Genomic DNA, 22,877 nt, shown 5'->3' on the forward strand with positions numbered 1-22,877 from the left:
TTCTCTTGTAAACTACAAAACATCCTCAATTAAAAGGCAACTGAAAATGATAACTGGTAACATTTCAAGGAGAAATTCTACCTTTGCCCATCATTGTAACATCTGAGAGTATACATTATTTTCTTGTTAGCATCAGCCCAGTAAGAAACTAGAACAGATGATACAGAATAATTCAGCCCTGATATATATTATCATGAAAGCCTCAGGATCTTGCCTTGATTTTGCTCCCCAAACCACGACTTTTGTGAATTAGACCACTAAGGAAAAGACCACGAAAGGATGCCATTCTCAGAGGAGGGAACACTTCTCTGTGTACATACAGCACTCGCCACAAGCAATATAAATCAGCAGGAGCAGTCCAACTTTTCAAATTCACCATTTTCAAACACTCTGCAACTCTTCACCTTCAAGTATTGTACAAAGACAAAGAACGGGTCACTTCAGCCCATAGAACCTGCAACTTCAAACATGGGATGACTGAGCTTAGCTCCCAAAGCAATCCAGGGTATGACATTTAGCATACAAAATAGGGAAATAAACTGTAGATAAGGAAGCAGACGTCAGCTCCAAGCATCCAAAAGCAATGCTTATGGTGAGACTGTATGCCCGTCACCCATTGCTTTGTGAGTATCTTTCAAGACCTGGAGCTCCAGCTGAAAACGCAAAGGGAACAGGGAAACTCAGCCACTTCACAACGTAATAAGAATAAACAATCAGAGCTTAAAAACATAGTAAAGAGGTATTAACGTGCTCTGACACAGCATGGACAGGATATTCAAGCTTCTGCAAAAGAGAATCATCCAAACCAGCACATTATCTATTTCCCCACCTTGAAGTTCTCCACTTCTGCTGTACAGCTCCCGCCTCTGCTCACGCAAATAGGCGCTCATGCTAATGGCATGGGAGGAGGACTCAAACCTGTAATTGGAGAAAAAAAAAAACAAACTGATCAACATAGCTCTGCCAACAACCATGACACCAACCTGCCAACGAGGCATAGAGAAGCTCCATCAGCTGGGAGCACCCAGTGATTTAAATAAGAATGGCCCCAAAAACTGGTAAAATCCAAACCAAAGCCATAGGCTAACACCATCTAAACTGCAAACTTGGATATACACAAAAATGAAAAACTAATAATCTCCTGGAAGCTAGAGAGTGAAAAATTACGAAGTATTTATCATACGAGCCGTATGATAAAGGACCAATCTGAGAGGTGGAGACAAATATTTTCCAACTACTGTAGCCCCACAAACATGATTTTGGCCACTGATAGTAAAAGGCCACAAACTAGGCGCTCAACTGACACCAGAGTCTCAAGACTGGGCTTGCCATGCCCTGAGCTGAGTGTCCCTGTGATCATAAGTGTCCCATGACCAAGGGCCTCGTGTCCAACCTGCCTCAGCTCAGCACTGGGGACACCTTGCACAGCCAAGGGTTGTCACCTCAGTCAGGCACTGCCCAGCAAACACCAGATCTTTGTGTGCCCGGGCTGGGCACTGGGCAGCTCTGCCACTGGTGCTGGGGACCAGGGAGAAGGCAACAAGTGTCGGGGACAAAGTATCTTCAAATAGCCAAAGCGGACACAAGACTTTGAGGGAAGACATCTTTCATAAACATCAAACTCAAGGTGAAGACCTCAAGATGTTGATGATTGGCTGTAACATCCCTTGTCCGCTCCCCAACCCTTCTGCTACGGAAGGCTGAACCAGCCTTCGTGCCACCCACAGGGACACCGGGAACACGAGCATCGCACCAGAGAAAAGGGGAAGCATTTGTAAGCTGTCCTGTGCACCAGTGTTACGGTTATTGCTATTCATGAGGCTTTCACCTGGACTGCCAGTGTCAGTATTACTGCAGCTGAACTCATGACAATCACCAAAATACAACAAACACTTAAGACTTTAACTAAACAAACAGTAAACTCTTGGTTCCATATTTATGACATGCTCCCTTTTGCCCCTGGTGACGTATTAAGCGTAACGTTATTGCCATGGCCCAAAGGTCTTCTCCAAGCATCAAAATCAGAAGCTTCAGGTTAAGCCAAACTACAGCAAAAAAATCTCAGTCTTCAGTCTTCTCCTCAAGACGGTGACTCAGATAACTCCTCAGAGCCCTGCACTGGCTTTTGCAGCAGGATATTACTGCATCCACTTCTTTCCCACAGTCATCCAGTTTCACTCCTCTATTTCCCCTCCTCTGCTGTTCCCTTGATCTGATCTTCCCCCACATTCCTATTTCCACCCAGCTCCTCTAACTCTTGTAACTCCCTTCCCCATGCTGATCCTTCCACAGCAAAGCTTTCAAAATATTTTTGTTTTACACAGAATTACACATAATTATAGCCAAGCCTGAGACCAATGTATGGGGTGTTGAACATCGGCTTGTACAATTCACTCCTTTCCCACCAATGCCCAATTTTCATCACGTAAATCTGATCTGCAGGGAGATACCAACCAGAACGTGCACTTGGCTACCTTCTGGAAGAGAAGAAAGCCACATTTACGATGGCATGAACTATCTGAATTGCCAAAGTACCCCTAATCTGAAGTTTGCTTTTTTTTAAGCCAACATTAAACAACTAAGTACATCATAACATGCAGATGTGGGACTTCAGGACATGGTTTAGCAGGCATGGTGGTGTTGGGCTGATGGTTGGACTTGATGATCTCGGAGGTCTTTCCCAGCCTTAAAGATTCTATGATTCTGTGATTCCCCCCTGCCCGACTAGAGAATTACATCCATTTTAAAGACAGAGAAACAATGATTCAAAGTCTCTTCCAATTGCTGGCTACTGATTTCCAGACAGCAGGACACAACGGAGGAATCCTCATCCTTCCCATTGTTGCTAGAACACACAACTAGCTAGAGTTCTTCGTATTAATAAAATTACCTTGTAATCAGCTATCCCAGGACACGGCACAAACACCGTGAGTAAAACACAAGGTGGAGCCCTGTCCTAAGAGACTTCGAAGTGAGGAATTAAGTGCAGATATTCTGACGACAAGTGAAAGGCTGCTCCGATTTGAAGGGAGCTAATGGAAAGGCAAGAAAAAGCCTTGCAGCTGGCACGAAGAGCACTGAAGATGGAAAGGAGACAAGAATAACACTCCATCAAACACGTACATCCCTCAGCAGACTGAGAAATTCCATTTCAACAGAGATCTCCATAGATACAGTGACAGCTGACAGAAGATAGATAACCAAATAAGAGATCCCAATAAGTGCCGCTGTCACCGCGGCGCTGGCAATGACTTGGTGACAAGACCATGAGTGGTAAGAGACATGGTGCTCCTACAAGGTTACACACCTCCACTTTAAACAATTATACCCACCTTCCGTCTCTGCTGACAAACGAATACACAGCCTTCAACTGCAGCAGGTGACTCGGAGCATCCTTACTCCTCAGACTTAAATGGGCCAAGTACACCCAAAACCCGGCACAATACGAAAAGGTGAGCAGCTCTACTTGGCTCCAACGTACATCTGCAAGTCAGAGCAAACTCAGGGAGTGCAATTCTCAACCCAAATAGCTGTACAAGTGTCCCAAAAAAAGGGTGGGGGGAACAACCATGCGTTGCCAGGGGTAGAAGGCACATCTGAAATCCCCCAGGCAAGAGTTAACCTCCCAACAACAGAAGATTATGTAGCTCATCCTGTGAGAGGAGGAGAAGGCAGTGTAGAGAACTGATTTCTAACTGGGGCCTTAGGTACTATGAGAATACCACCAGCACGTAACCATGCCGATGAGGCAAAGCACAGGGAGTTCTGGATAATGAGGAAATAAGTTTTAGCTGAAAAAAAAGAAATCAAACAATCTGTAAAGAGGATGCAGAACGCAAAGCTTGCCCAAAATAGCCGATAACTCTCAGCCTTTCCCACTACTGAAGTTCCTGTATTATTTCCCCATCATTTAACAATCTACCTCCAACCACAAATGAGGAGTTCTTTATTAAAAAAAACCACCGGGACTTCATGGATCCCCATTCTCCAGCAAATACGGGGTGAAAACACCAGCTCGCTTCCAATTGCTCCTCCTCCAACAAATATTCCACTAGATTTTTTTTAACCTTGGACCCTCTCACTCCAGAGAGCAAAGCCTCCCAAGGCTTAGCACCGCTCAGACGAGCGGCGAGAGGCAGCCCGAGCCCCGCAGCAGCTCCCAGTCCAGAGGGTGCTGAGGAGCTATCAGATGCGCTGCTCCTGCTGCAGCTGAGCACGGTTAAAAGGTTAACGCCTCGAGCTACCGGTACTCCCCACTACAGCTCCATTCTGCTGTTCCCTCGAACCCGCTGTGAAACTTGCTCCTTCCCTCACCAACTGTTTTCAAACAATCTCATTGTTAAAAAAAAAAAAAAAAAAAAAATTAAAAAAAAAATTCATTTAAAAGATTAACTCACACAAACGCTGGTAGAGCTGAGGAAGCTGATCTTTGAACTTGCAGCACCTGCTGCCAAAACAGCCCATTTTGGTACCCCCCAAAATCCTCATGAGGTCAAAGAGAATGACCAGCACGTGTAGTCGTGGGAAGAGATGAAAATTCAGCACAGCTCCCCTGAATCTAGGTGTGACAGCAAAACCATCTCTCCTCTCCTAACAGTGCTGCTCAACAACTCCTCATTTCTTACTCCTGCACACCAAATTCCTTCCGCCAAATCCTTCCCCTGGCCACCTAGCCTCTCATCCTCCCTCTTACACCCTCCTCCCTACCACTTAATTCTTTTCACTTTCCACGAACTAAAGGAGTTGTGATAGGATTAACCGCTTAGTCTATCTAGTAATTACACAGTTATCTTAATTCTCTTTGTCCAGTTCCCTTTATCGCTCTCTTTAAAAGGTCCTGAATTTCCCCTGGACAAAGACAGGCGTGCTGTATCACTGCACGCTTCGCAGCGGCTTGTATAACGGGATCCCAGTCCCGAGCTGAGCTCTGGAAAGAGCTACATGGTTTAAAAACCAGTGATGAATCCATAACAGAGATCTTACTGTGGCTTCAGCTTCAGGCATTAAATCTCCACCTCAAACCTTACACTCCTCTCGCATTGTGAAACTGTGATTAGTGGCCAGCATTACGCAGCCCACGAGGCACCAAAGTCAGCTTAGGCACAGCTTTAACGTCGTCCCAGCACTTACTTGAACAAAGGGTTTTTCGGTCTTTGCGGCTTCTTCTTCGCGAAGAAGGCTGCAAATTCTCTCCCGGAGCTGGCGTAGCTAAGCTGGGTGGACGGCTCCGAGGCAGTGCGGGTGTTCTTCATATCCAGATACTCTGTCAGCAGCATCTGCGAATAGAAGGAAGGAGATCTCAGCCTTCAAAATAAACCAGCATTACAACGTAACTAGAATGTCTAGGAACTTCAGGTACCCTGTAAGAGTGGAAAATCGATAAAAATCTCAAAAATTCTAATTAACAGAGACGCAGCTTTATTTTCAGAAACGTGATCCCAGTAACTTTTATGCCACCATCACAAATTTGGTTTTACATTGCTTGCCCAACTCAGTTTGCTACAAAACCCTGACGGTACCAAAGGTACCTTGCAAGAAGCCCCCACTCCTCCCAGAACCGATTCTATCAGCAACAGGGAAATGGCGGGTGGGTTGCCAGCTGGCCTTTACAGCTCTCAAAAACACAAAGGTTAGCAATACTGACCCATGCAGTTACAAAAGCATATTTTACATACGCGTATATGTTTTTATATTTTCTGTACGTTTGTATGAAGAAATATAAACCATCCCTGTGTGTGTTGGAGTGCACATCAAGTTATGCCGCTGGAAAAAAATCCTGGGAACGCTGCAAAAAATGCCCTTTAATAGCTCCCAAAACAAGTATGCTTCTTTTACGCTGAAAATACGAACTCCCACAGTCATCACTTCTGCCAACGTAGTTTAGGAGTGATTTTCCTCTAGCCCAGTATACCCAGTACAGGGCCCACCCGTGAAACTCTTGCAGTCCTGAGCAGTAGCCTCATATTTGAGGCCCTTCAGAAGGGCCTGTTGTGACAGGACGAGGGGTAATGGTTTTAAAATAGAGGAAGGTAGATTTAGATTGGATATTAGGAAAATTTTTTTTTACAATGAGGGTGGTGGAACACTGGCCCAGGTTGCCCAGAGAGGTGGTGGATGCCCCATCCCTGGAAACACTCAAGGCCGGGTTGGCCGGGGCTCTGAGCAACCTGATCTGGTTGGAGATGTCCCTGCTCCTTGCAGGGGGGTTGGACTGGATGGCCTTTGAAGATCCCTTCCAACCCAAACCATTCTGTGATTCTACAATTTGATAGCGTTTAAGCAGCTCCGCCATACAGAAGCAGAAATTCCAATTAATTCACTTTTAACTTTCTTTTGTCTGAACATGGAAAGAAACCCCTTCAAAATCAACTTCTGTCAGTGAATTCAGAAAGTTACTTTTACTTTCAGAAAATTCTACCTACTTGGAGGCTATTAGTAAACATGTGCCATTTTAAAAATTAGCTAGTCAAAGCCCAAAGAGAGTCGTATGGAAGGAATACATCAGTACGGTGCCAAATATAAACAAATTACACAGGAATAAATATCTGGGCAAATGGTATCATGCCCCTAAGTAGAAACAATTCAGGATAGCTTGGAAAAAAAAAAACCCAAAACACAAAGAAACTTCAACTCCTAAAACATCTCAATTAAAACTTTACCTGAGCGCACACTTTTAAAATGCGTACTCACCGCTACGAGTAAAAATAATCACCGGGCTAATTTTTAACAGTAATTTACCAAATCCGTTTGTATTCGCACATCTGCATTTCATCTTCTCTACTTGAATTAACAACTCTAAAATTGCCACAAAAATGTAATTAAACCCTCAAATTTAATCAAGTTTTTTTTTTAAAAAAAAAAAAAAAAATAAACACTTAGCAATTTGTTCTCCCGTTATGGATGAAACCTATTTATAATGGATTCCATGGCTCTGGTGTCACTCTATATCCAGGACCAGGAGATGTAAAGCGTGTAACGTGGTACCTGGCTCCAAGATTACTATAAGGCAACAGAGGACTAAGAACATAACGAATTATCCCTGCTGATTAAAAAGTGAAACAGTTCTGAAAACGCCGCAGATGAGGATAAAGAAGAGAAAATTGTTAATTTATGATATTACCAGACAGGCAGGGCAGGATGGTTAGACGCAAGGCTCTCAAAAATAAAAAGCTGTAAAAAGAGTGAAAATAGCTGGTTTTGACGACTATTCTTGAAGTTCATCTTTAAGTAACAAAATTCAGGCACAGCAGAAACTGGGCTAGACAGATCAAAGTCCTTTCTGCTCCAGTGCCCTGTATTCAACAGTTACACAAATTCTTCAGAACAAAGTAATTAAAGTGCAAGCATGGCTGAGCAGGTACAACACACGGCCGAGCAGGAGGGAAGTTACGACAAGAGAGATCTTCAACACACCATACGTTTGGCTTATAATTTTAAAACCCTCACAATTTTTAAGCAATATGATTAACGTGTGGGCCAGTCAGAAAATCTTGCCACTTACTTGCCTCAAAAAACAGCCTGAAGTTTTAATTTCTCATTGCGTTGCACAACGCATGGCCTTCACCCAATGCCATTGGCCTCCATTTACTCCCTACGTCTGGATATTCAAAGTTATCCAGTTGTTCTGCTCTCATAGTTCTAGTAGAGGACTTTAATAAGTCTCCTATTTCAATATTAGAAGTTGTGGCCTGGCTGTGTACTTATTAAAACCCACGGCAAACTAAAACTTTAATATTAGGAAAAATTTTTTTACAGTGAGGGTGGTGGAACACTGGCCCAGGTTGCCCAGAGAGGTGGTGGATGCCCCATCCCTGGAAACATTCCAGACCAGGCTGGATGAGGCTCTGAGCAACCTGATCTGGTTGGAGATGTCCCTGCTCCTTGCAGGGGGGTTGGACTGGATGGCCTTTGAAGGTCCCTTCCAACCCAAACCATTCTATGATTTAAAATTCACTTAAAAGAAAAGAAAAACCAGGCGTTTTCCTGTCTAAGTGAAGAGGAGCTTTCCTTAACCAACGACGTAAGGGATTTCACTATTTGGTCCCGTAATACCCGGTTAGTACTCGCTAAGCCATCCATCAGAAACCTTGTTAGACATTAATCACACGGACATACAGCCAGATTTAGGAGTGACTGAAAAGTTTGCAACATCCCATTCATCTATAACAAGGACTTTTGACTTTCAGTTCAGTGGTTGAGTTCTGCCATCCATGCAGTGTACTTACATCAATGTCAACAAACAAAGCTGTACATAACGCACGGGAACAAAGCACTTTCCCCAACTGCTCTTTGAAATTGAAAATTAATACTAATTTTTTTCTTTAAAAAGTTATATTTATGGATTTGGAGGCTTAATTCAATTCTCAAATTTCAAAAGGTCGTATCAGTACGTGTAGCCTGTCTATCACATTAATCTGACAACAGCTTGCACTACATCATCTTCCTGAACCGCAAACGGGGCAAGAACAAATTTGCTTCTGTGTCCAACTGCTGCTTGCTCTTCCTGCGAGTCTCCAGACCCACGTTTTTATTCTTTGGCTGAGCCCCACAACAAGGTGTGTAAGTAGTTATGTCTTACCGTCCTCAAGATTGACCTATGAACAAAGCATGGGCGATAAAACACGCCTGGCCACAGGGCGACAGCTAAATTTATTCATCATTTGTACTTCTGGTGAGGTTTCAGATAGGAGGCCTGAGCTCTGAATAAACTCTATTCCATCAGTTAGAAGCTGTAAATGGGTATTTCACATCCTCACATACTCTGAATTAAGATGGATGCTGCAGTGGGAATGGTTTGCTCCATCAGAAAACCACGACAGGTTCAAACTCTATCCCATCAACGCTGATTTTCATTCTGCTTTCATATATTTGGGGGTCCAGAAGATCAAATGAAAACTAACACCACACTATGAATTTTCCAAGGGTAAATGGGATGACCAGGTAATTACTGGCCTCTCCACCTCATATTGATCTGGGACAAAAATCACAGAACAGATGATAGAAGACTCTATTAAAAAAAAGAATTAAGGGAGAATAATAGAATTCATGTCCATCGACATGGATTTACACCACACAGATCTTGGCTAACTAGTATTCTTACGATGATGACAAATTTATCTTCAAATAAACAGAGAGAGATAAAGTTACATTTCCACTAAGGATCCTACAAAAGCCAAACCAGAATCTACTGAAAGAAAAACGGGCAGGTACATGACAAGATACTTAACATATAAATAGAAATGAAGAAACCACTGATATTGGATTTTCAAGGTCCCAGAAATCTTAATTCCTCTTTTCCTTTTGTCCTCTGTATTCCAACTGAAATACAAGACTACTCCAGAATGCTTCTCTGTTGTTGGGTAGAAATCTTCTAATTTTCAGTCTAAGCTTGGTCCGTCTTCATTTTTAAAACAAAAGTAACTAGAAGCAGCTTAATCAGACAATAAAAGCACAAGAGTGGCTGCAGCAACTCCTTTCCAGACTGAATCATAGAATCACAGAATGGTTTGGGTTGGAAGGGACCTTCAAAGGTCATCCAGTCCAACCCCCCTGCAAGGAGCAGGGACATGGCTTAGAACTTTTCCTATTTCAAATTCCTATGAAAATACTGACTACAGAAGGTTTGTCAACTATGTTTTGGGGGGAAAATGGTAAATAATAAAGTGAATACAGCAGTAACACAATAATATTATTTTTATTATTTTTCATCATATAATCAATCTACCATAAGAATTTCAGTTTCAGCAGAGGTAAATCTCTACATCTAGGGAAAAAAATGAAAGTCATGATCTACAGACTCCTGTGTAAAGCTGCGACTCTAGCAAATTTGGGAACATTGAAGATAATCAACAGCAGAGAAGGTCCCACTGTGAAGATGAGTATTAATTAACTAATTGGAAACGGCTACATAAAGCAGAGAGCTTTGTCAGAAGTAAAAGTTTCCAGCACCACTCTGTGTTGGTCTCACATCTGGAAGGTTGAATGAAACCCTGGCACTCGTAAACAAAAAGAGATCAGGGAAAAAGGAGGTGGAAAGGTGCACAAAAGAAGCCTCGAAGTTATTAAAAGGCTGGAAGGCAGGACATGCAGCAAAGCACCGAGAAGCCATGAGCTCAGTCTTGTTAGCTCAGAGAAGAGAAGGCTAAGGGGTGACTGGAAGCATGGAACACAGAGGGCACAGAAATGATGAAAAAAGTCTTCACTAATGAATTTAAAAAAAAAATTAAAAAAATCCAAAGGCTGGCAAGATGAAGCTGGACAGGCTTTGACAAATGGTTAAGCATTCATTTCCAGAGCATAATTAACCACTCACATCAAAGGTTACACTGTATTGTCTGTCACTGACTTTTCCCACCCTGCCTCCAAGTCAAGACTGGATGCCTTTCTAAAGCATGTGCCCTCTTTCAAACAGGAATTAATTCAAGAAAGTACCACGGCTTGTTTTATGCAGAGGTCAGACGAGAAGATCACAACAGCTCCTTATAACCTGGGGATCTTAATAAAGCCGCGGCAGGGCTCAGTGCCAGCTCTCGGGCTCTCGCGGGAAGGAACCGTCAGCGTTCAAAGCTACGCAGCACCTGATTTACCATTTTGAGCTGATATAGGAAATAAAAACAGCTACTGGCAACGCCTGTGTGTGGTGAACAGGTTTGTGCTAGTGGAAACTTCTCACCGTGGCCCATCTTTGGCGACCACTGGGCCTGAAACCATGAATGAAGGCTACTTCACTTGTACTTTAAGGGAACTGTAAGTCAAAAAGCTCACAGAAATAACCCTCTCGGCATCTGCGAATGTCTCCAGTATTTTGCTATGCAGTACTGGCAACTGCAAGCAAGATTTATTCTCAGCTTATTGCTCTGACACACCAGGCAGCTGCAGAAACGCTGAAATTTCAGCTGCACAGACAGGCCGCGGACGACTCCCGAGCTGCGCCAGCCTCTGAGAAGGCTCCTGGGTTACATTTTAGCGAGACCTAGCAGGAGGAATCAGAAACTGAGATTACAAAGCAGAAGAGAGATTTCCCAACGGGATTTCAATGGAGAAAGTTGGTTAAAAACAGAACAGCAGATCCAAATCACCCTACATCCCCTGGCTCAACGGGGATGCACGGAGACGCCCTGTGACAGCAAAAACGTTCCGGCATTAAGGAAAGGCACAACATTCCTGAGGAATGATGATACTCAGCCACAGATGATTCCATGAGCAATGAAAGCAATGCAAATAAATTCGGGGTGGGGGGGAAGGAAAAAAAAAAAAAAAAGCTAGGAGTTCAAGCAGGATGCACTACCGTGACATGCACTTTGTAAATATATAAAGTGAGGCATCATTCTTGATGCTCTGGAGACAGACGGTAACTACAAAATGCCAGAATAAGGTAAAAAAAAAGCACTGGCACTCTATGGGAGACAATAGGCTATAGATAATTACCCAGTAATTTGCTGTATCAAAATTCTTAATAATTAAAATGCTGCAGTAATTGTGGAATTTAGCAGGAAAAAAAAAAATAATTCTAAGAGCATTGAGCTTCCTGCGTAAGTCGTACCACGTCGAGAACAGCGGCTGGCTACGCACGTGGCAAACGTGACAAAGGACAAAGCGCTAAGGTAAGTCTGAAAGAATAAAAACAATTTTTAGGTGCCGTGAATAGCGTTCCATGCTGCACAACCTGCTTTATCTAATCCTCTTGTTGCCCGTGAAATTAATTTAACGGAAACATAATCATAAAAACCCTTCCAAAATTAATTCTCTCAAGGCATCACCCAATTCTATTATTGTACAAGAAGCAGGAATTCCTTTTGTTTTGCATTTTTTGGAAAAAGTGAAAAACAACCCCAGAACTATTTAGATAATGCTATCACTGCCAGCGCTACTACATTCATTATCAATGCTAATTGTCAATTAGCACAACCATTACTGTAGACCTGCGAATGCGTGTCTACCTCCAGGGAGGAAGGCAGGGAGGGAACAAACCTCATAATTCCTTTAAAAACACAACTTCTGAAAAGTTTGTTTAATTGGCGATGAATCGTACACCTGCTCAGGTTGCTTTGGAGTTTCAAACCAGAACCTTTTCATTTTTCAAGCTTCTGATAGCACACGCGTGGACTCTGTAACCTCAGCACCACAGGCCCTGACTGCCACTTGGTGCACGGATGGGGTGAAGTTACTCGAGACGTATATACCGGTATAACGGGTTTCACAGTGGCCAGCACAGCAAAAGGAGAGACCATTACGTGCTGTCAGAGCCCGTTACGGGCTCCAGAGCTGGACGCAGTACTCCAGGTGGGGTCTCACCAGGGCAGAGTAGAGGGGCAGAATCCCCTCCCTTGACCTGCTGGCCACGCTCCTCTTGATGCAGCCCAGGGTGCGGTTGGCCTTCTGGGTCACAAGGGCGCATTGCCAGTTCACGTTGAGCTTCTCTCTCTGCATGAGAGATTGGGTCTTTACTGCTGACAAACAACACAAGATAAAAGGTCTCTTACCGCTACTAACTTTACCCCACTCTCCTCTGCCGCATCAATACTAGAAGTTTCATCTTAACTTACACTTGTGGCTCAGCAAATAAGCAGCTAAAAGAAAAAGCTGCTGAGAAGCAGCAAGATGTGAGCAGGAATGTGATGCTGAACAAGGGCTGTCTCTTCTCCAAGTCCTCAACGGGGGCTTTGCAATCGCTTTCTAACTTTAGTGCCTTTAACATCCACAGAACCAACAATCCAGTACCAGCTCATACAAAGGTACATGATGGAGGTCATCTCCAGGTTAGTGACACAAAGTTTTAAGACATTTTCACTGAAATTTAGTCACCTGGCCTTCATAAAGGAGAATGGGAGCTGAGCTGTCTTTTCTGCCAGCTTTCCCAGTAGTTCTGCTGCTTTATTTATTTATTTATTTATTTTCATAAAAGAGGAACAAATACTAATGACAAATTTATTTAAGCTACCAACAGTCAACTTGAATAACTGGGTCATAAAACAAACGGACAGAATTTAATTTTCTCCAGGCACATCAGCTGTTCTGCAAATACAGATTACGCTGGCAGAAGTGATCCAAGCAACAAGGCCGCTTTCTCATTTTAGTATCAGGCCCTCACCGCCAAAACAAAACACAAAATAAAATGGAATGAAGGCGGGTGACACGGGGAGCCACTCGGGATTATTCATTTCCTCCAAAGGGGGAAAAAAAAAAAAAAAAAAAAAAAAAAAATCTACATTGTCATGAACGCTTCCGTAGTCAAGCAGGCATTTCATCGGCACAACGACAACTGGAATCAGTGGGACTCACACAAAGCTTGCAGGGTTTTGGGTGAATATTGCACAATGCTTCAAAAGAAAAAGAAATCCTTTTGCAATTTTTGACAAGTAAACCCCACTGGCCTTGGGGCAGTAACTTGTAATTGCGAGAACTGTTTGATGACTATACAGAGACATACATGTATGTATACATGTATAAATCCATGTGCAAACCTCAGGAAGTTCAACCAGGCCAAGCGTAAGGTCGTGCACACAGGTCAGGGTAATGCCAGGCACAGATACAGGCTGGATGGAGAATGGATGGAGAGCAGCCTTGAGGAGAAGGACTTGGGGGTACTGGTGAATGAGAAGCTCAACATGAGCCGGCAATGCGCCTTTGCAGCCCAGAAAGCCAACCGCATCCTGGGCTGCATCAAGAGGAGCGTGGCCAGCAGGTCGAAGGAGGGGATTCTGCCCCTCACTGTCCTGAGACACCACCTGCAGTACTGCATCCAGCTCTGGAGCCCCCAACATCAGAAGGACACGGACCTGTTGGAGCAGGTTCAGAGGAGGCCACAAAGATGATCAGATGGCTGGAGCACCTCTCTGTGAGGACAGGCTGAAAGAGCTGGGGCTGTTCAGCCTGAAGAAGAGGAGGCTCCGGGGAGACCTTAGAGTGGCCTTCCAGTGCCTAAAGGAGGCCTACAGGAAAGAAGGGGAGAAACTCCTTAGCAGGGCCTGTTGCAATAGGATAAGGGGTAATGGTTTTAAAATAGAGGGAAGTAGATTCACATTAGACATTAGGAAAAAAAATTTCACACTGAAGTTGGTAGAGCACTGTCCCAGGCTGCCCAGAGAGATGGTGGATGCCCCATCCCTGGAAACATTCCAGGCCAGGTTGGACGGGGCTGTGAGCAACCTGATGTGGTTGGAGATGTCCCTGCTCCTTGCAGGGGGGTTGGACTGCATGGGCTTTGAAGGTCCCTTCCAACCCAAACCATTCTATGACTCTAGATGAGGATTTTTACATACGTATGCTCAAATACACACATACAGGTATCTTTAGCACAGGGTTCTTCTGATAAAATTGATGAGAACTTATAAAATACGTATGGGCCAGCACGATCCAGAGGATGGATAACTAGCCAACTGTATTCTAAAATGGACCAAAAAGCAATGAACTTCATTAGAAATGCATAATTACCACCTGCTTCCTAGATGGCACAAAGTGAAGTATTTTCCTGCAAGATTAAAACACGCTGTCTTTCAGTTTGGCTGGACTTTCTTTTGTTGGTGTAGCATATAAAAAGGTCAAGGAGGAGTGTAAGAGTTGAACAGGTAATTGAGTGCAGATTTCTGCTCTGCAATTATAATTTAGCTGAGCTTCACTGGTTCTGTTCATTTTGGAGGTGGAGAGGATACAGTCAGAAACTTACGCTTATAGCTGAAGTGCAGCTAGAAATTTTTAAATCACAAAAAAAGAGGATCTATTTGCTCTCGTTTATTGTTTATGCATAAACTCACCTTTCAGAGAATCCTCTGTCTCAGGGAAGAAACGCGCAATTTTAATGCGCAGGGGAAACAGAGCTAGCCTTAAGCCAACTGATCCGGGTTTCCATTACTCAAACTGGCAACGGGAGGAAAAGGCAGCATGCTGTTCAAATACCAACCGTGTTAACTCACGGGTTATACAGCACATTTCATGTATTCCATGCCTTCAACTAATTGCTGAAGACATCCTGCTATAGTGTAGATGGTAACAGTAGTGTGCCCTCAGTCTTCATTAAATGCCAGCTCTTAATAACAGACTCCAAAAGGGCTTTAATTGCATTTACTCGCAGCTCCTGAACTTTAAAAGTTGTTAATCAGATTTCTATGTAAATGGAATGACGATTAAAGGTTAAGTACAGGTTTCTGAAATTTCAGCAGCTGAAGATGCATTGCCCTTAACAGGAAAGAGAAACTACCAGCCCTGACAGGAACTAAACATCTTAATTAAATACTCAGAAGTACAGTACTTACTTCTGCGTGAAGTTCTATTTTCAAATGTCAAACTTAATCAGGCACTTGACAAAAACGTGCAATATCCCTCCAGCACAGAGGAACAAAAACACCTTGGGATTCGTGCCTGAGGAAACACCTGTACGTCTCCCGAGCCTCAGCTCCCCAACAAATTCAAGTTCTCTGAGCCACTTGCCCCAAACAACACGAAGGGAAGTTTTATGGCTCTAAAACTGCAGTTGAGAAATAGGATACGACATTTTTCAACGTGTCAGCTTCTCTCCCGTTCGCTCAGTTTATCCCTGTAACAAGCGTCCTGCTGCCAAATAAACATAAGGGTCCTCATAAATCTGACTTGCAGAGATTTATTTCCCTTGAGGGTACGGCCCATCAATTATCACCAGTCAAACGTATAAAAACTTCTTCGTCGGGAGTAAATTTAGTACCTCTGTATAGTGTGCTCTGTGTTTTGGTGCTGAATACAACTGAGAGTATCCAGGCGTGCTGCTTTCTGCTCCTGAACTTGAACCTCCAGCCACCCAGGACATCCACATCGAGCGAGCGGTTCAAGCCCTGTGCCGCCTCCCTCGCGCTGCTGCTGGTAAGTAATTAACCCTCACATTTGTAACCTATGGAGTCATTACAACCAACACAAAAACTGAATATGTCTGTCAGACAGCAGTCCCATAGCCCCGTCTGAAACCTGACTTGTGATTTATTCCAATTTACCAGGATTCCAGTCTCCGATTTCAATTCACTTGCAGGGATATTTTAATTTTGTGGCACTTGCATAGAACACTCCATAGCAGTGACAGACGTAAGTGGGGTCCATGATAGGGTATTTTACCCTAAAACATTACAAAATAAGTATTTGATGCAACTCAGGGTTCAAATCCTGATCTGAGTGAACAGCGACGGCACCCAGGATGATCTCAGGGACTGAGGAAGGGACTTCAGGACCAGAGCCCTTTGCCTTGGGACATACAGATGCTGGGATCAGCTGCCAGAGACTGACCCATCTCTTTCACCAACATGGTAACTTGACCCTATAGTAAACAAATTAACACATATCTTCATACACCGTCATGCATGTCAATTAATTTAAAAAAAACCTGACAGTATCTGATTATTTGTATAACTAGATACATATCTGCACCCATTTCTTACAGAATCAATATTTAAAACAGCATTTTAAGTCTGAGTTGTTTTTTTAATGACAAACTGCACCTGATCCTAGGAGAATATATTTTTCCAGTAAGCTATACAGCAACTATAGCAACTGCTAGCCCACCGCAGCTGTGCTGCATGGGAGAGAAAAAAAAAAATCAGTCAAGAAAAAAAACGTGTACAGTGGCGGTGACTATTACACTTACAACCGAAAGCATTAAAGAAATTCAGCAGTGGAAGCTGCAGAGACAGACTCTGCCTCTAAGCAATATCAAATAGTGGGAAAGAAACGGTATGAGGAACAGTGAAAGTGAGTTAAAGCGAGTAATAGAACGGTACAGCCACCAGTTGCTTCATCTTCTTTCAGATTAATTAAAAACATCATCACGGCGACTTGAAAAAAGGAGGATGAGCAGAGAAGCTTCTCCCCACCTCTGCGTAATACGTTGCTGTAATAGGAGGCATTACCCACAAAAGTCATTTAGCAACCGGTGTCAGGCATGAGGAGGCGTAAGAGTGGATTAAAAAAGGAAGTCTGCTATAGTTAAACCCGGTATTGTTGCTTCATTTTATAGAAAAGGCTTTTAAGCAGACCTCGCAGGAACGGCTATGAAGTCGCATTTTTAAAAGTCTACACGTGGTAAATTCATATGAAATCTCTTGCATTTGTTAAAATCAACTTGAAGAATTCTAGATCTCACATCTTTCAGACTGTCTTAAGAAGAAGATGGCACCAAACAGCCCTGTTTAACAAGCACCAGGCTCACAAAAATGTTTCCCTCATTCTTTAAACACATGTTGGCATTTTCTCGTTGACCAAATCCTTGAAGATCCAACCACATCTGAACCCACAACTTCGGGCCAGAGGCAAAGTGCCTAACAGAGAGAAACAGCCCATAAAATTAGGTGCGTGAAGGGTTTATACAAAAGAGTGGCTAAATGCCAGGGTAGCCAACGCAGGCCTCTGTACGAACACGCCTAGTGACTCCAAGACGTTGACAAAAGGGCACCTTCCCCTTTGACATCAACCCAGCAGCCACCATTCCAAGCCCAGCTTAAGGCCGCTGACGTCTTTGAAATAACATCAGAACTAGAGACCCTCTTTGTCAAATTTACAATAAGCACGGTTTTACATTCCTCCCCTTCCCAAATGGATGAAGTGCGTAGCAGTGCAGTGCTGGCAGCAGTCTGGTTTTGGAAGCTTAATATCACACTTTTTGCGGGAAAAAAAAAAAAAGTGCCCTGACCTTACTCCAGAAATACCTGTTTCTGTAACGCTTCAGGGTCTTCAATGTTATTACAAATATCCTGATGCCAGAGGGGGGAGCTCACAGCATAGGCAAGATTCCCGTTTTCAGGCTTGGGGGGAAAAACACAATAAAAATTTCAAATTGTTCGCAGTTCTTGTGCACGAGCCATTCCAGCCTTTCAAAGAACCCATCGGGATTGCTATCCCTTCTGCCTTTCTATCCCTTCTGCTCTACAAGGGACACAGCACCGGACCACCAAAATGCCAACGTTAAGCAGATTACAACGTTTCTGAACATGTTCCGTTACAGTAGACGCGTGAATTGCCTTTCTGCATCAGGGAGCCCTTTCCTCGCCCTTTCATCAGCTTATCAAATGAAGCTAAAAGTAACGCTTGCATCTAATGATACCAGGGATCTGGTAATGGGATTAGCAAAAACATCATCATTAGTTTTAAGAAGAAATGTGACCTTGAAGACATTTTTTACTTCGTGCTTTAAAGGGATATAGTGGGAACAATTAAATTAGTTCCTACATCGGGATGAGGAATGGGTGGGGAGAAGCAAGGGGGTTTCAATTCCCATGGAGATACTGTCTTTCCTCTCGTATTAATGGCAGGTAAAAGCTGAATTGATTACCAGACTGAAACCTGGAACAGAGAAGAAAAAAGCAGACCTTTCCTAAAGCCAATCCAAAGGCTCTGGCTCATCAAAAGCAGTTTTGAACCAAGCACCAAACTTCAATCAAGTACGTGCAAAGCCCAGTATGGCACCACGGTTTCTTCCCCGACACCCTCCAGCACCCACTTATCTGGCCCCCCAGTTAGACCAGTGAGTGGCACCACACAAAATGCCTCGAGTCGTTGCTGGGACACGGCGTGCAGGCTGCGAGCACGCAGACAGTGACGCCAGTTGAGCTCTCCTTTTTCGGCAATCCTGACGGTCAGCATCGCTGGACTTTTCGAAAAGGGCTCTGCCAACAGCCACGCATCAGGACAACTCGCCTGCAATCCCACCTGAGGCCTCCGGATGGAAGGCGCTGAACCCTCCCCAGTTTAATTTCTGAGGTATTTCTCAGCACCGAGAACACTCTGCGAATGAGACACATTCGATTTGGCAAGCGTTTAAATTACATGAGATAAAATTTCTCCAGCAAGACCTGCAACCATTGCTTTTGTTTCCTCAGAAAAGCAAGCATAAGTGCTTCTGGAACGACTCCGTGGCTTCCAATATCCAAACCAATCATGCATGTCATTGTTTCCTTCAGTAAAAACATTTCTTCAGATTGCCAAAAGGAAGTGTAAATGCAATAGCAACAGGAATCCATTTTAAAGCTACGAGCTTGATAAAAAAAAAAAAAAAAAAAAAAGAGAACACTTTGTATTTTTATAGGATCTAAAGCAAACAATATACTGGCACTCTTGCTCAGAAAGGAGCCGCTCCTGAACAGCACCGTGACATCTCCGGCCAGACTTCTACTGCCTTCTCTTTCATTCTTCGAGATGCAGGACGTGAACGCAACCGTATTCTCCCCAGCAGGAATCTCAGAGCTTGGTCTTTTCTACTGAAATTCCAGCTCACGTGAACATCCTGAGGCTACCGGTATAAGGTCACTTTTTAATTGTAATATTCTTTAGTTCCACTGCAACTGCACAGTAGAAGTGGGGATTTGTTTTGTTTGTTTTGAAAACTGAACGACAAGCAGGGCAACGTATCGGGTCAGGAAGCAATTCGGTCCAGAGGGCTGGATCTTCAAGTTCAGGTTCCAGCTCTGGCATCAATGTCTCCGAATATTCATTTTACTCGTGCACGGTATCGATTAGCATCAAAGATGGGTCAGATTAAGTCCTTCACTGTCTGAGACAGGACCAAAAAAGCAGAGTGCATTTGTACACCACCTTAACCCTTCTAAAAGTCAACGTTAAATCCCGTACCGACGTAAAACCTTGGGTTCGTGTAGAAGTCCTTGCAGTGTGTGTGAAACTGGCAGGGTAATGCCACTGGGTGGAGCCAGGATAAAGCAGATGGCTGCTACATAAATTTCAGCCTTCTGCCAATCGTGCTACCATTTAAGCGCTGCTTTTCTCAAAAGAAAAGCTGCTGCTACCACAGCAAATGTTGTCCTCTGAGATTCAGCTAAGCCCTCTGCACCAACTCCTCCTGCTCCTAAATTTCAGAGCTTAAAATTGTATTTATTTACTCAGAACGCTGCATAGACACTGGCCATTACATCATGTCACTGCGATAATTAAAATAACCCTCTTGCATCCTCTAACACCACAGAAAGTAGAGGACTGTCAGATTAAACGCAGCTGATGAAGGGACTACCTACCATTTCAAACTTCTGGGTGCTCATTTGAAAATCTGTTACGCTGCAATTCGCAAAGCCTATCCTTCACGGCACACAACCGCACTCGGACGTGCAAACCTGGCTCAGTAACGCTATCGTAGATAAGTGTATGCGTCCAGTTATGCCACGGTACATTTAACATATATTCGTATAACTTCAAAAAAATAAAAGTACTGCATAGTTTCTAAGCACAGAATCATAGAACGGTTTGGGTTGGAAGGGACCTTCAAAGGCCATCCAGTCCAACCCCCCTGCAAGGAGCAGGGACATCTCCAACCACATCAGGTTGCTCAGAGCCTCATCCAACCTGACCTTGAACGTTTCCACGGATGCGGCATCCACCACCTCTCTGGGCAACCTGTTCCAGTGTTCCACCACCCTCAGTGTAAAATTTTTTTTCCTAATATCCAATCTAAATCTACCTCCCTCTATTTTGAAACCGTTACCCCTAGTCCATTACCGTTACCCTAAATGAATTTGAAAAAAAAAAAAAAACCTATATATATATAAAATAAAAAACCCAGTCCACAGAAGTTGATAGAAAAGAGAGAGGGAAGATGGAAGAAGTTAATGTTACTCAGCTAGACAACATGGCAGGGAGATTTTGTCACTTTTACTGACAACTGAGAAAACAGAGCGGCTCAGAAAAGACCACAGTGGATGAAACAAAGCTCCTGGACCAGGAATCAAAGAGATCCAGAGCACACTCTCAGTTCATGTATCAGTTTGCAGCACAACCTTCATTTCTTCTCTTTCTCAGCCACATCCTTTGTCTCAAGCAACGTTTAACAGCAATTTTTTTTCTGAATATCTGTTCAGTTTCAAGTATAGTAGGGGTCTGATCCTTGCTGGAGTCTCTCGGTATTTCTGAGATGCAAATGAAAATGGCAGTGAAAACAGACACATCGGCAACGCGGCTCCAAGGAAGGGCGAAAAATAATCCAGGACCACAGTCACCCCCCAAATGGAACTCCACCAAGGTGAGATGGTAGGCCAGAGTAGGTTGCAGTCACACAAAGAAAAGGCAACGGGCACTTTCTGAAAAACACTGCGCACTTTAGAACCTACAGACATACAAATCACTGTCAAGTACGAGCCGGCAGCTCCCAAGTGCTTTCTTATTCCCTTCCATTAGTCTGCTGCTTTTCCCCCGATCCTATCAGTCATAAATGGAGAACTAATATAAACCTTTATTTTCCAAAAGTTTAAATGCATCGCAGTCCAAGTGTAAATAATTTATACATCAAGGCAAGTAAGATTCTGGTACAGGGCTGAAATGAGGATAAAGCTTTTAAAAGGAGGAAGATGTGTGCACATCCATATAAACACAAACAGTTTGCCACCGCCAACGAAGACTCACAAGGAAACCACCACCCCCCCTCCCTCCTCCTCCAGACTCCCTTGATTTTAATATTGGTCCTTCAACCAAAAGCTCATTACTAATCCAATTTTAATGTCACTTGAATTCTTACAAACAAGGAGACCACACAGGGAGATGATGATTTTAATGCTGGCACTTAAATCAGAAGTGTGAAGTTAAATGCAACACACACCCTCCCCCTTGCGTTAATTCTACATTTAATTGCAATGTCTTGTTCTTCCAAATCCCAACTTGCAAGGCAGTATTTAGAGCTAAATCAAACAAGGAAACTTTCAAAGCTTTGATAGCCCACGAGCAGGTGGATTGGCTCTCCAGCGTTTCATCCATCATCGTGGATGGCAGGACTATAATCCCAGTGATTTTCCCGGAATCACAGAAAATTGGAAGAGACCTCGAGAGATCACCCAGTCCATCCCCACACCCCATAGAACCAGTTATGTTGTCACGCCTGACAGATGCGTGGAAGTTTGTAAGGATACAACAATATAACATCCCTAAATCACTCACTACTTACATCCCCTAGCCATTACGTTAGGCGTAAAGACAAGAAACGTTCAAGTCTCCCTTGCCAGTCTTTAAGCTCAGTACTTCCCATCCGATCATATCCTGGAAAACACGTGATTCTCCTCCTCTTTCCAACTCTCTTGATATATTTGAAAGCAAAGGCCTCCCTCCACCTTTCACTCTTCTCATCTAGAGGTAAATGGATTGTTCCTTTTTAGCTCAAGTCATTCTCTTCCTAAGTCTCTGATCATGCTGGTTGATCGTCTTTGAATTCCCTCCTCCTCCTTTGGCTTCTTTCTCAAGACCACAGGGACACACGACCACACCTGAAATCTTTTCAGCAATGACTAGAAAAGGATTATTTCCAGATGTCCTGTAGGCCACGCTCCTCTGGTACTCAGAAGGGTAATACTTGACCTTTTTTTTTTTTTTGGCAACATACTGATTCATATCCTGTTTGTGATCCTGTGTAGCACGCTGCTCCTTGGACAAAGACAAGACACGCCCAACTATTCACTTCGCATCCATACACAGAAATAGCCAAATGCACACCTCTCCTGCTAAATTTAGTTGATTAAGATCTTCCAAACACTAACTGCGTTCTCCAATATGCTCCCAAGCCCCACCTTCCAGCATAGCATTTGCCAATTTTACAATTCTCTGCTGCATTATTCAAGACATTAACAAAAATATTGCCCCAGCCAGAGCACTCAAAAGAGCCACTGAATAATCTCTTAACAGCAAACCTTCATAACTTCTTCTCCAGCCAGTTGTTTACGCCACATCATTACAGTTTTATCTACTCCATAGCCCCCCAAGTCAGGTATGAGAAAAAGCGTATGAAATGTTAGCAGGCGGCTTACTGTCGCCAGGGCATAGGCCACCCACTGCTCCTCCCTCCTCCACAGTCCCTGCCACCAGCTCTCTGAAGGAAATTACATCAATTGACAGCTTATGCTTGACACACGGCAACAGTAATGCTTCCTCTGATTTATATA

General features: G+C 43.6%; 1 protein-coding gene across 1 annotated transcript in view; it reads right to left on the minus strand.

Moving 5' to 3' along the window:
* The window catches only part of EXOC4 (exocyst complex component 4), a 393,362-nt gene that overhangs the window by 279,754 nt on the left and 90,731 nt on the right, over positions 1–22,877 (minus strand). The window contains exons 8-9 of the mRNA XM_086744528.1: positions 5,131–5,276; positions 830–918 (exon numbers count right to left, since the gene is read on the minus strand). Coding sequence (XP_086600654.1) covers positions 830–918; positions 5,131–5,276 — 235 coding nt within the window. The remainder of the gene's footprint in view (positions 1–829; positions 919–5,130; positions 5,277–22,877) is intronic.

This window comes from Chlamydotis macqueenii, chromosome 1 (genome assembly GCF_036417535.1).
Source record: "Chlamydotis macqueenii isolate bChlMac1 chromosome 1, bChlMac1.mat, whole genome shotgun sequence".
NCBI lineage: Eukaryota > Metazoa > Chordata > Aves > Otidiformes > Otididae > Chlamydotis > Chlamydotis macqueenii.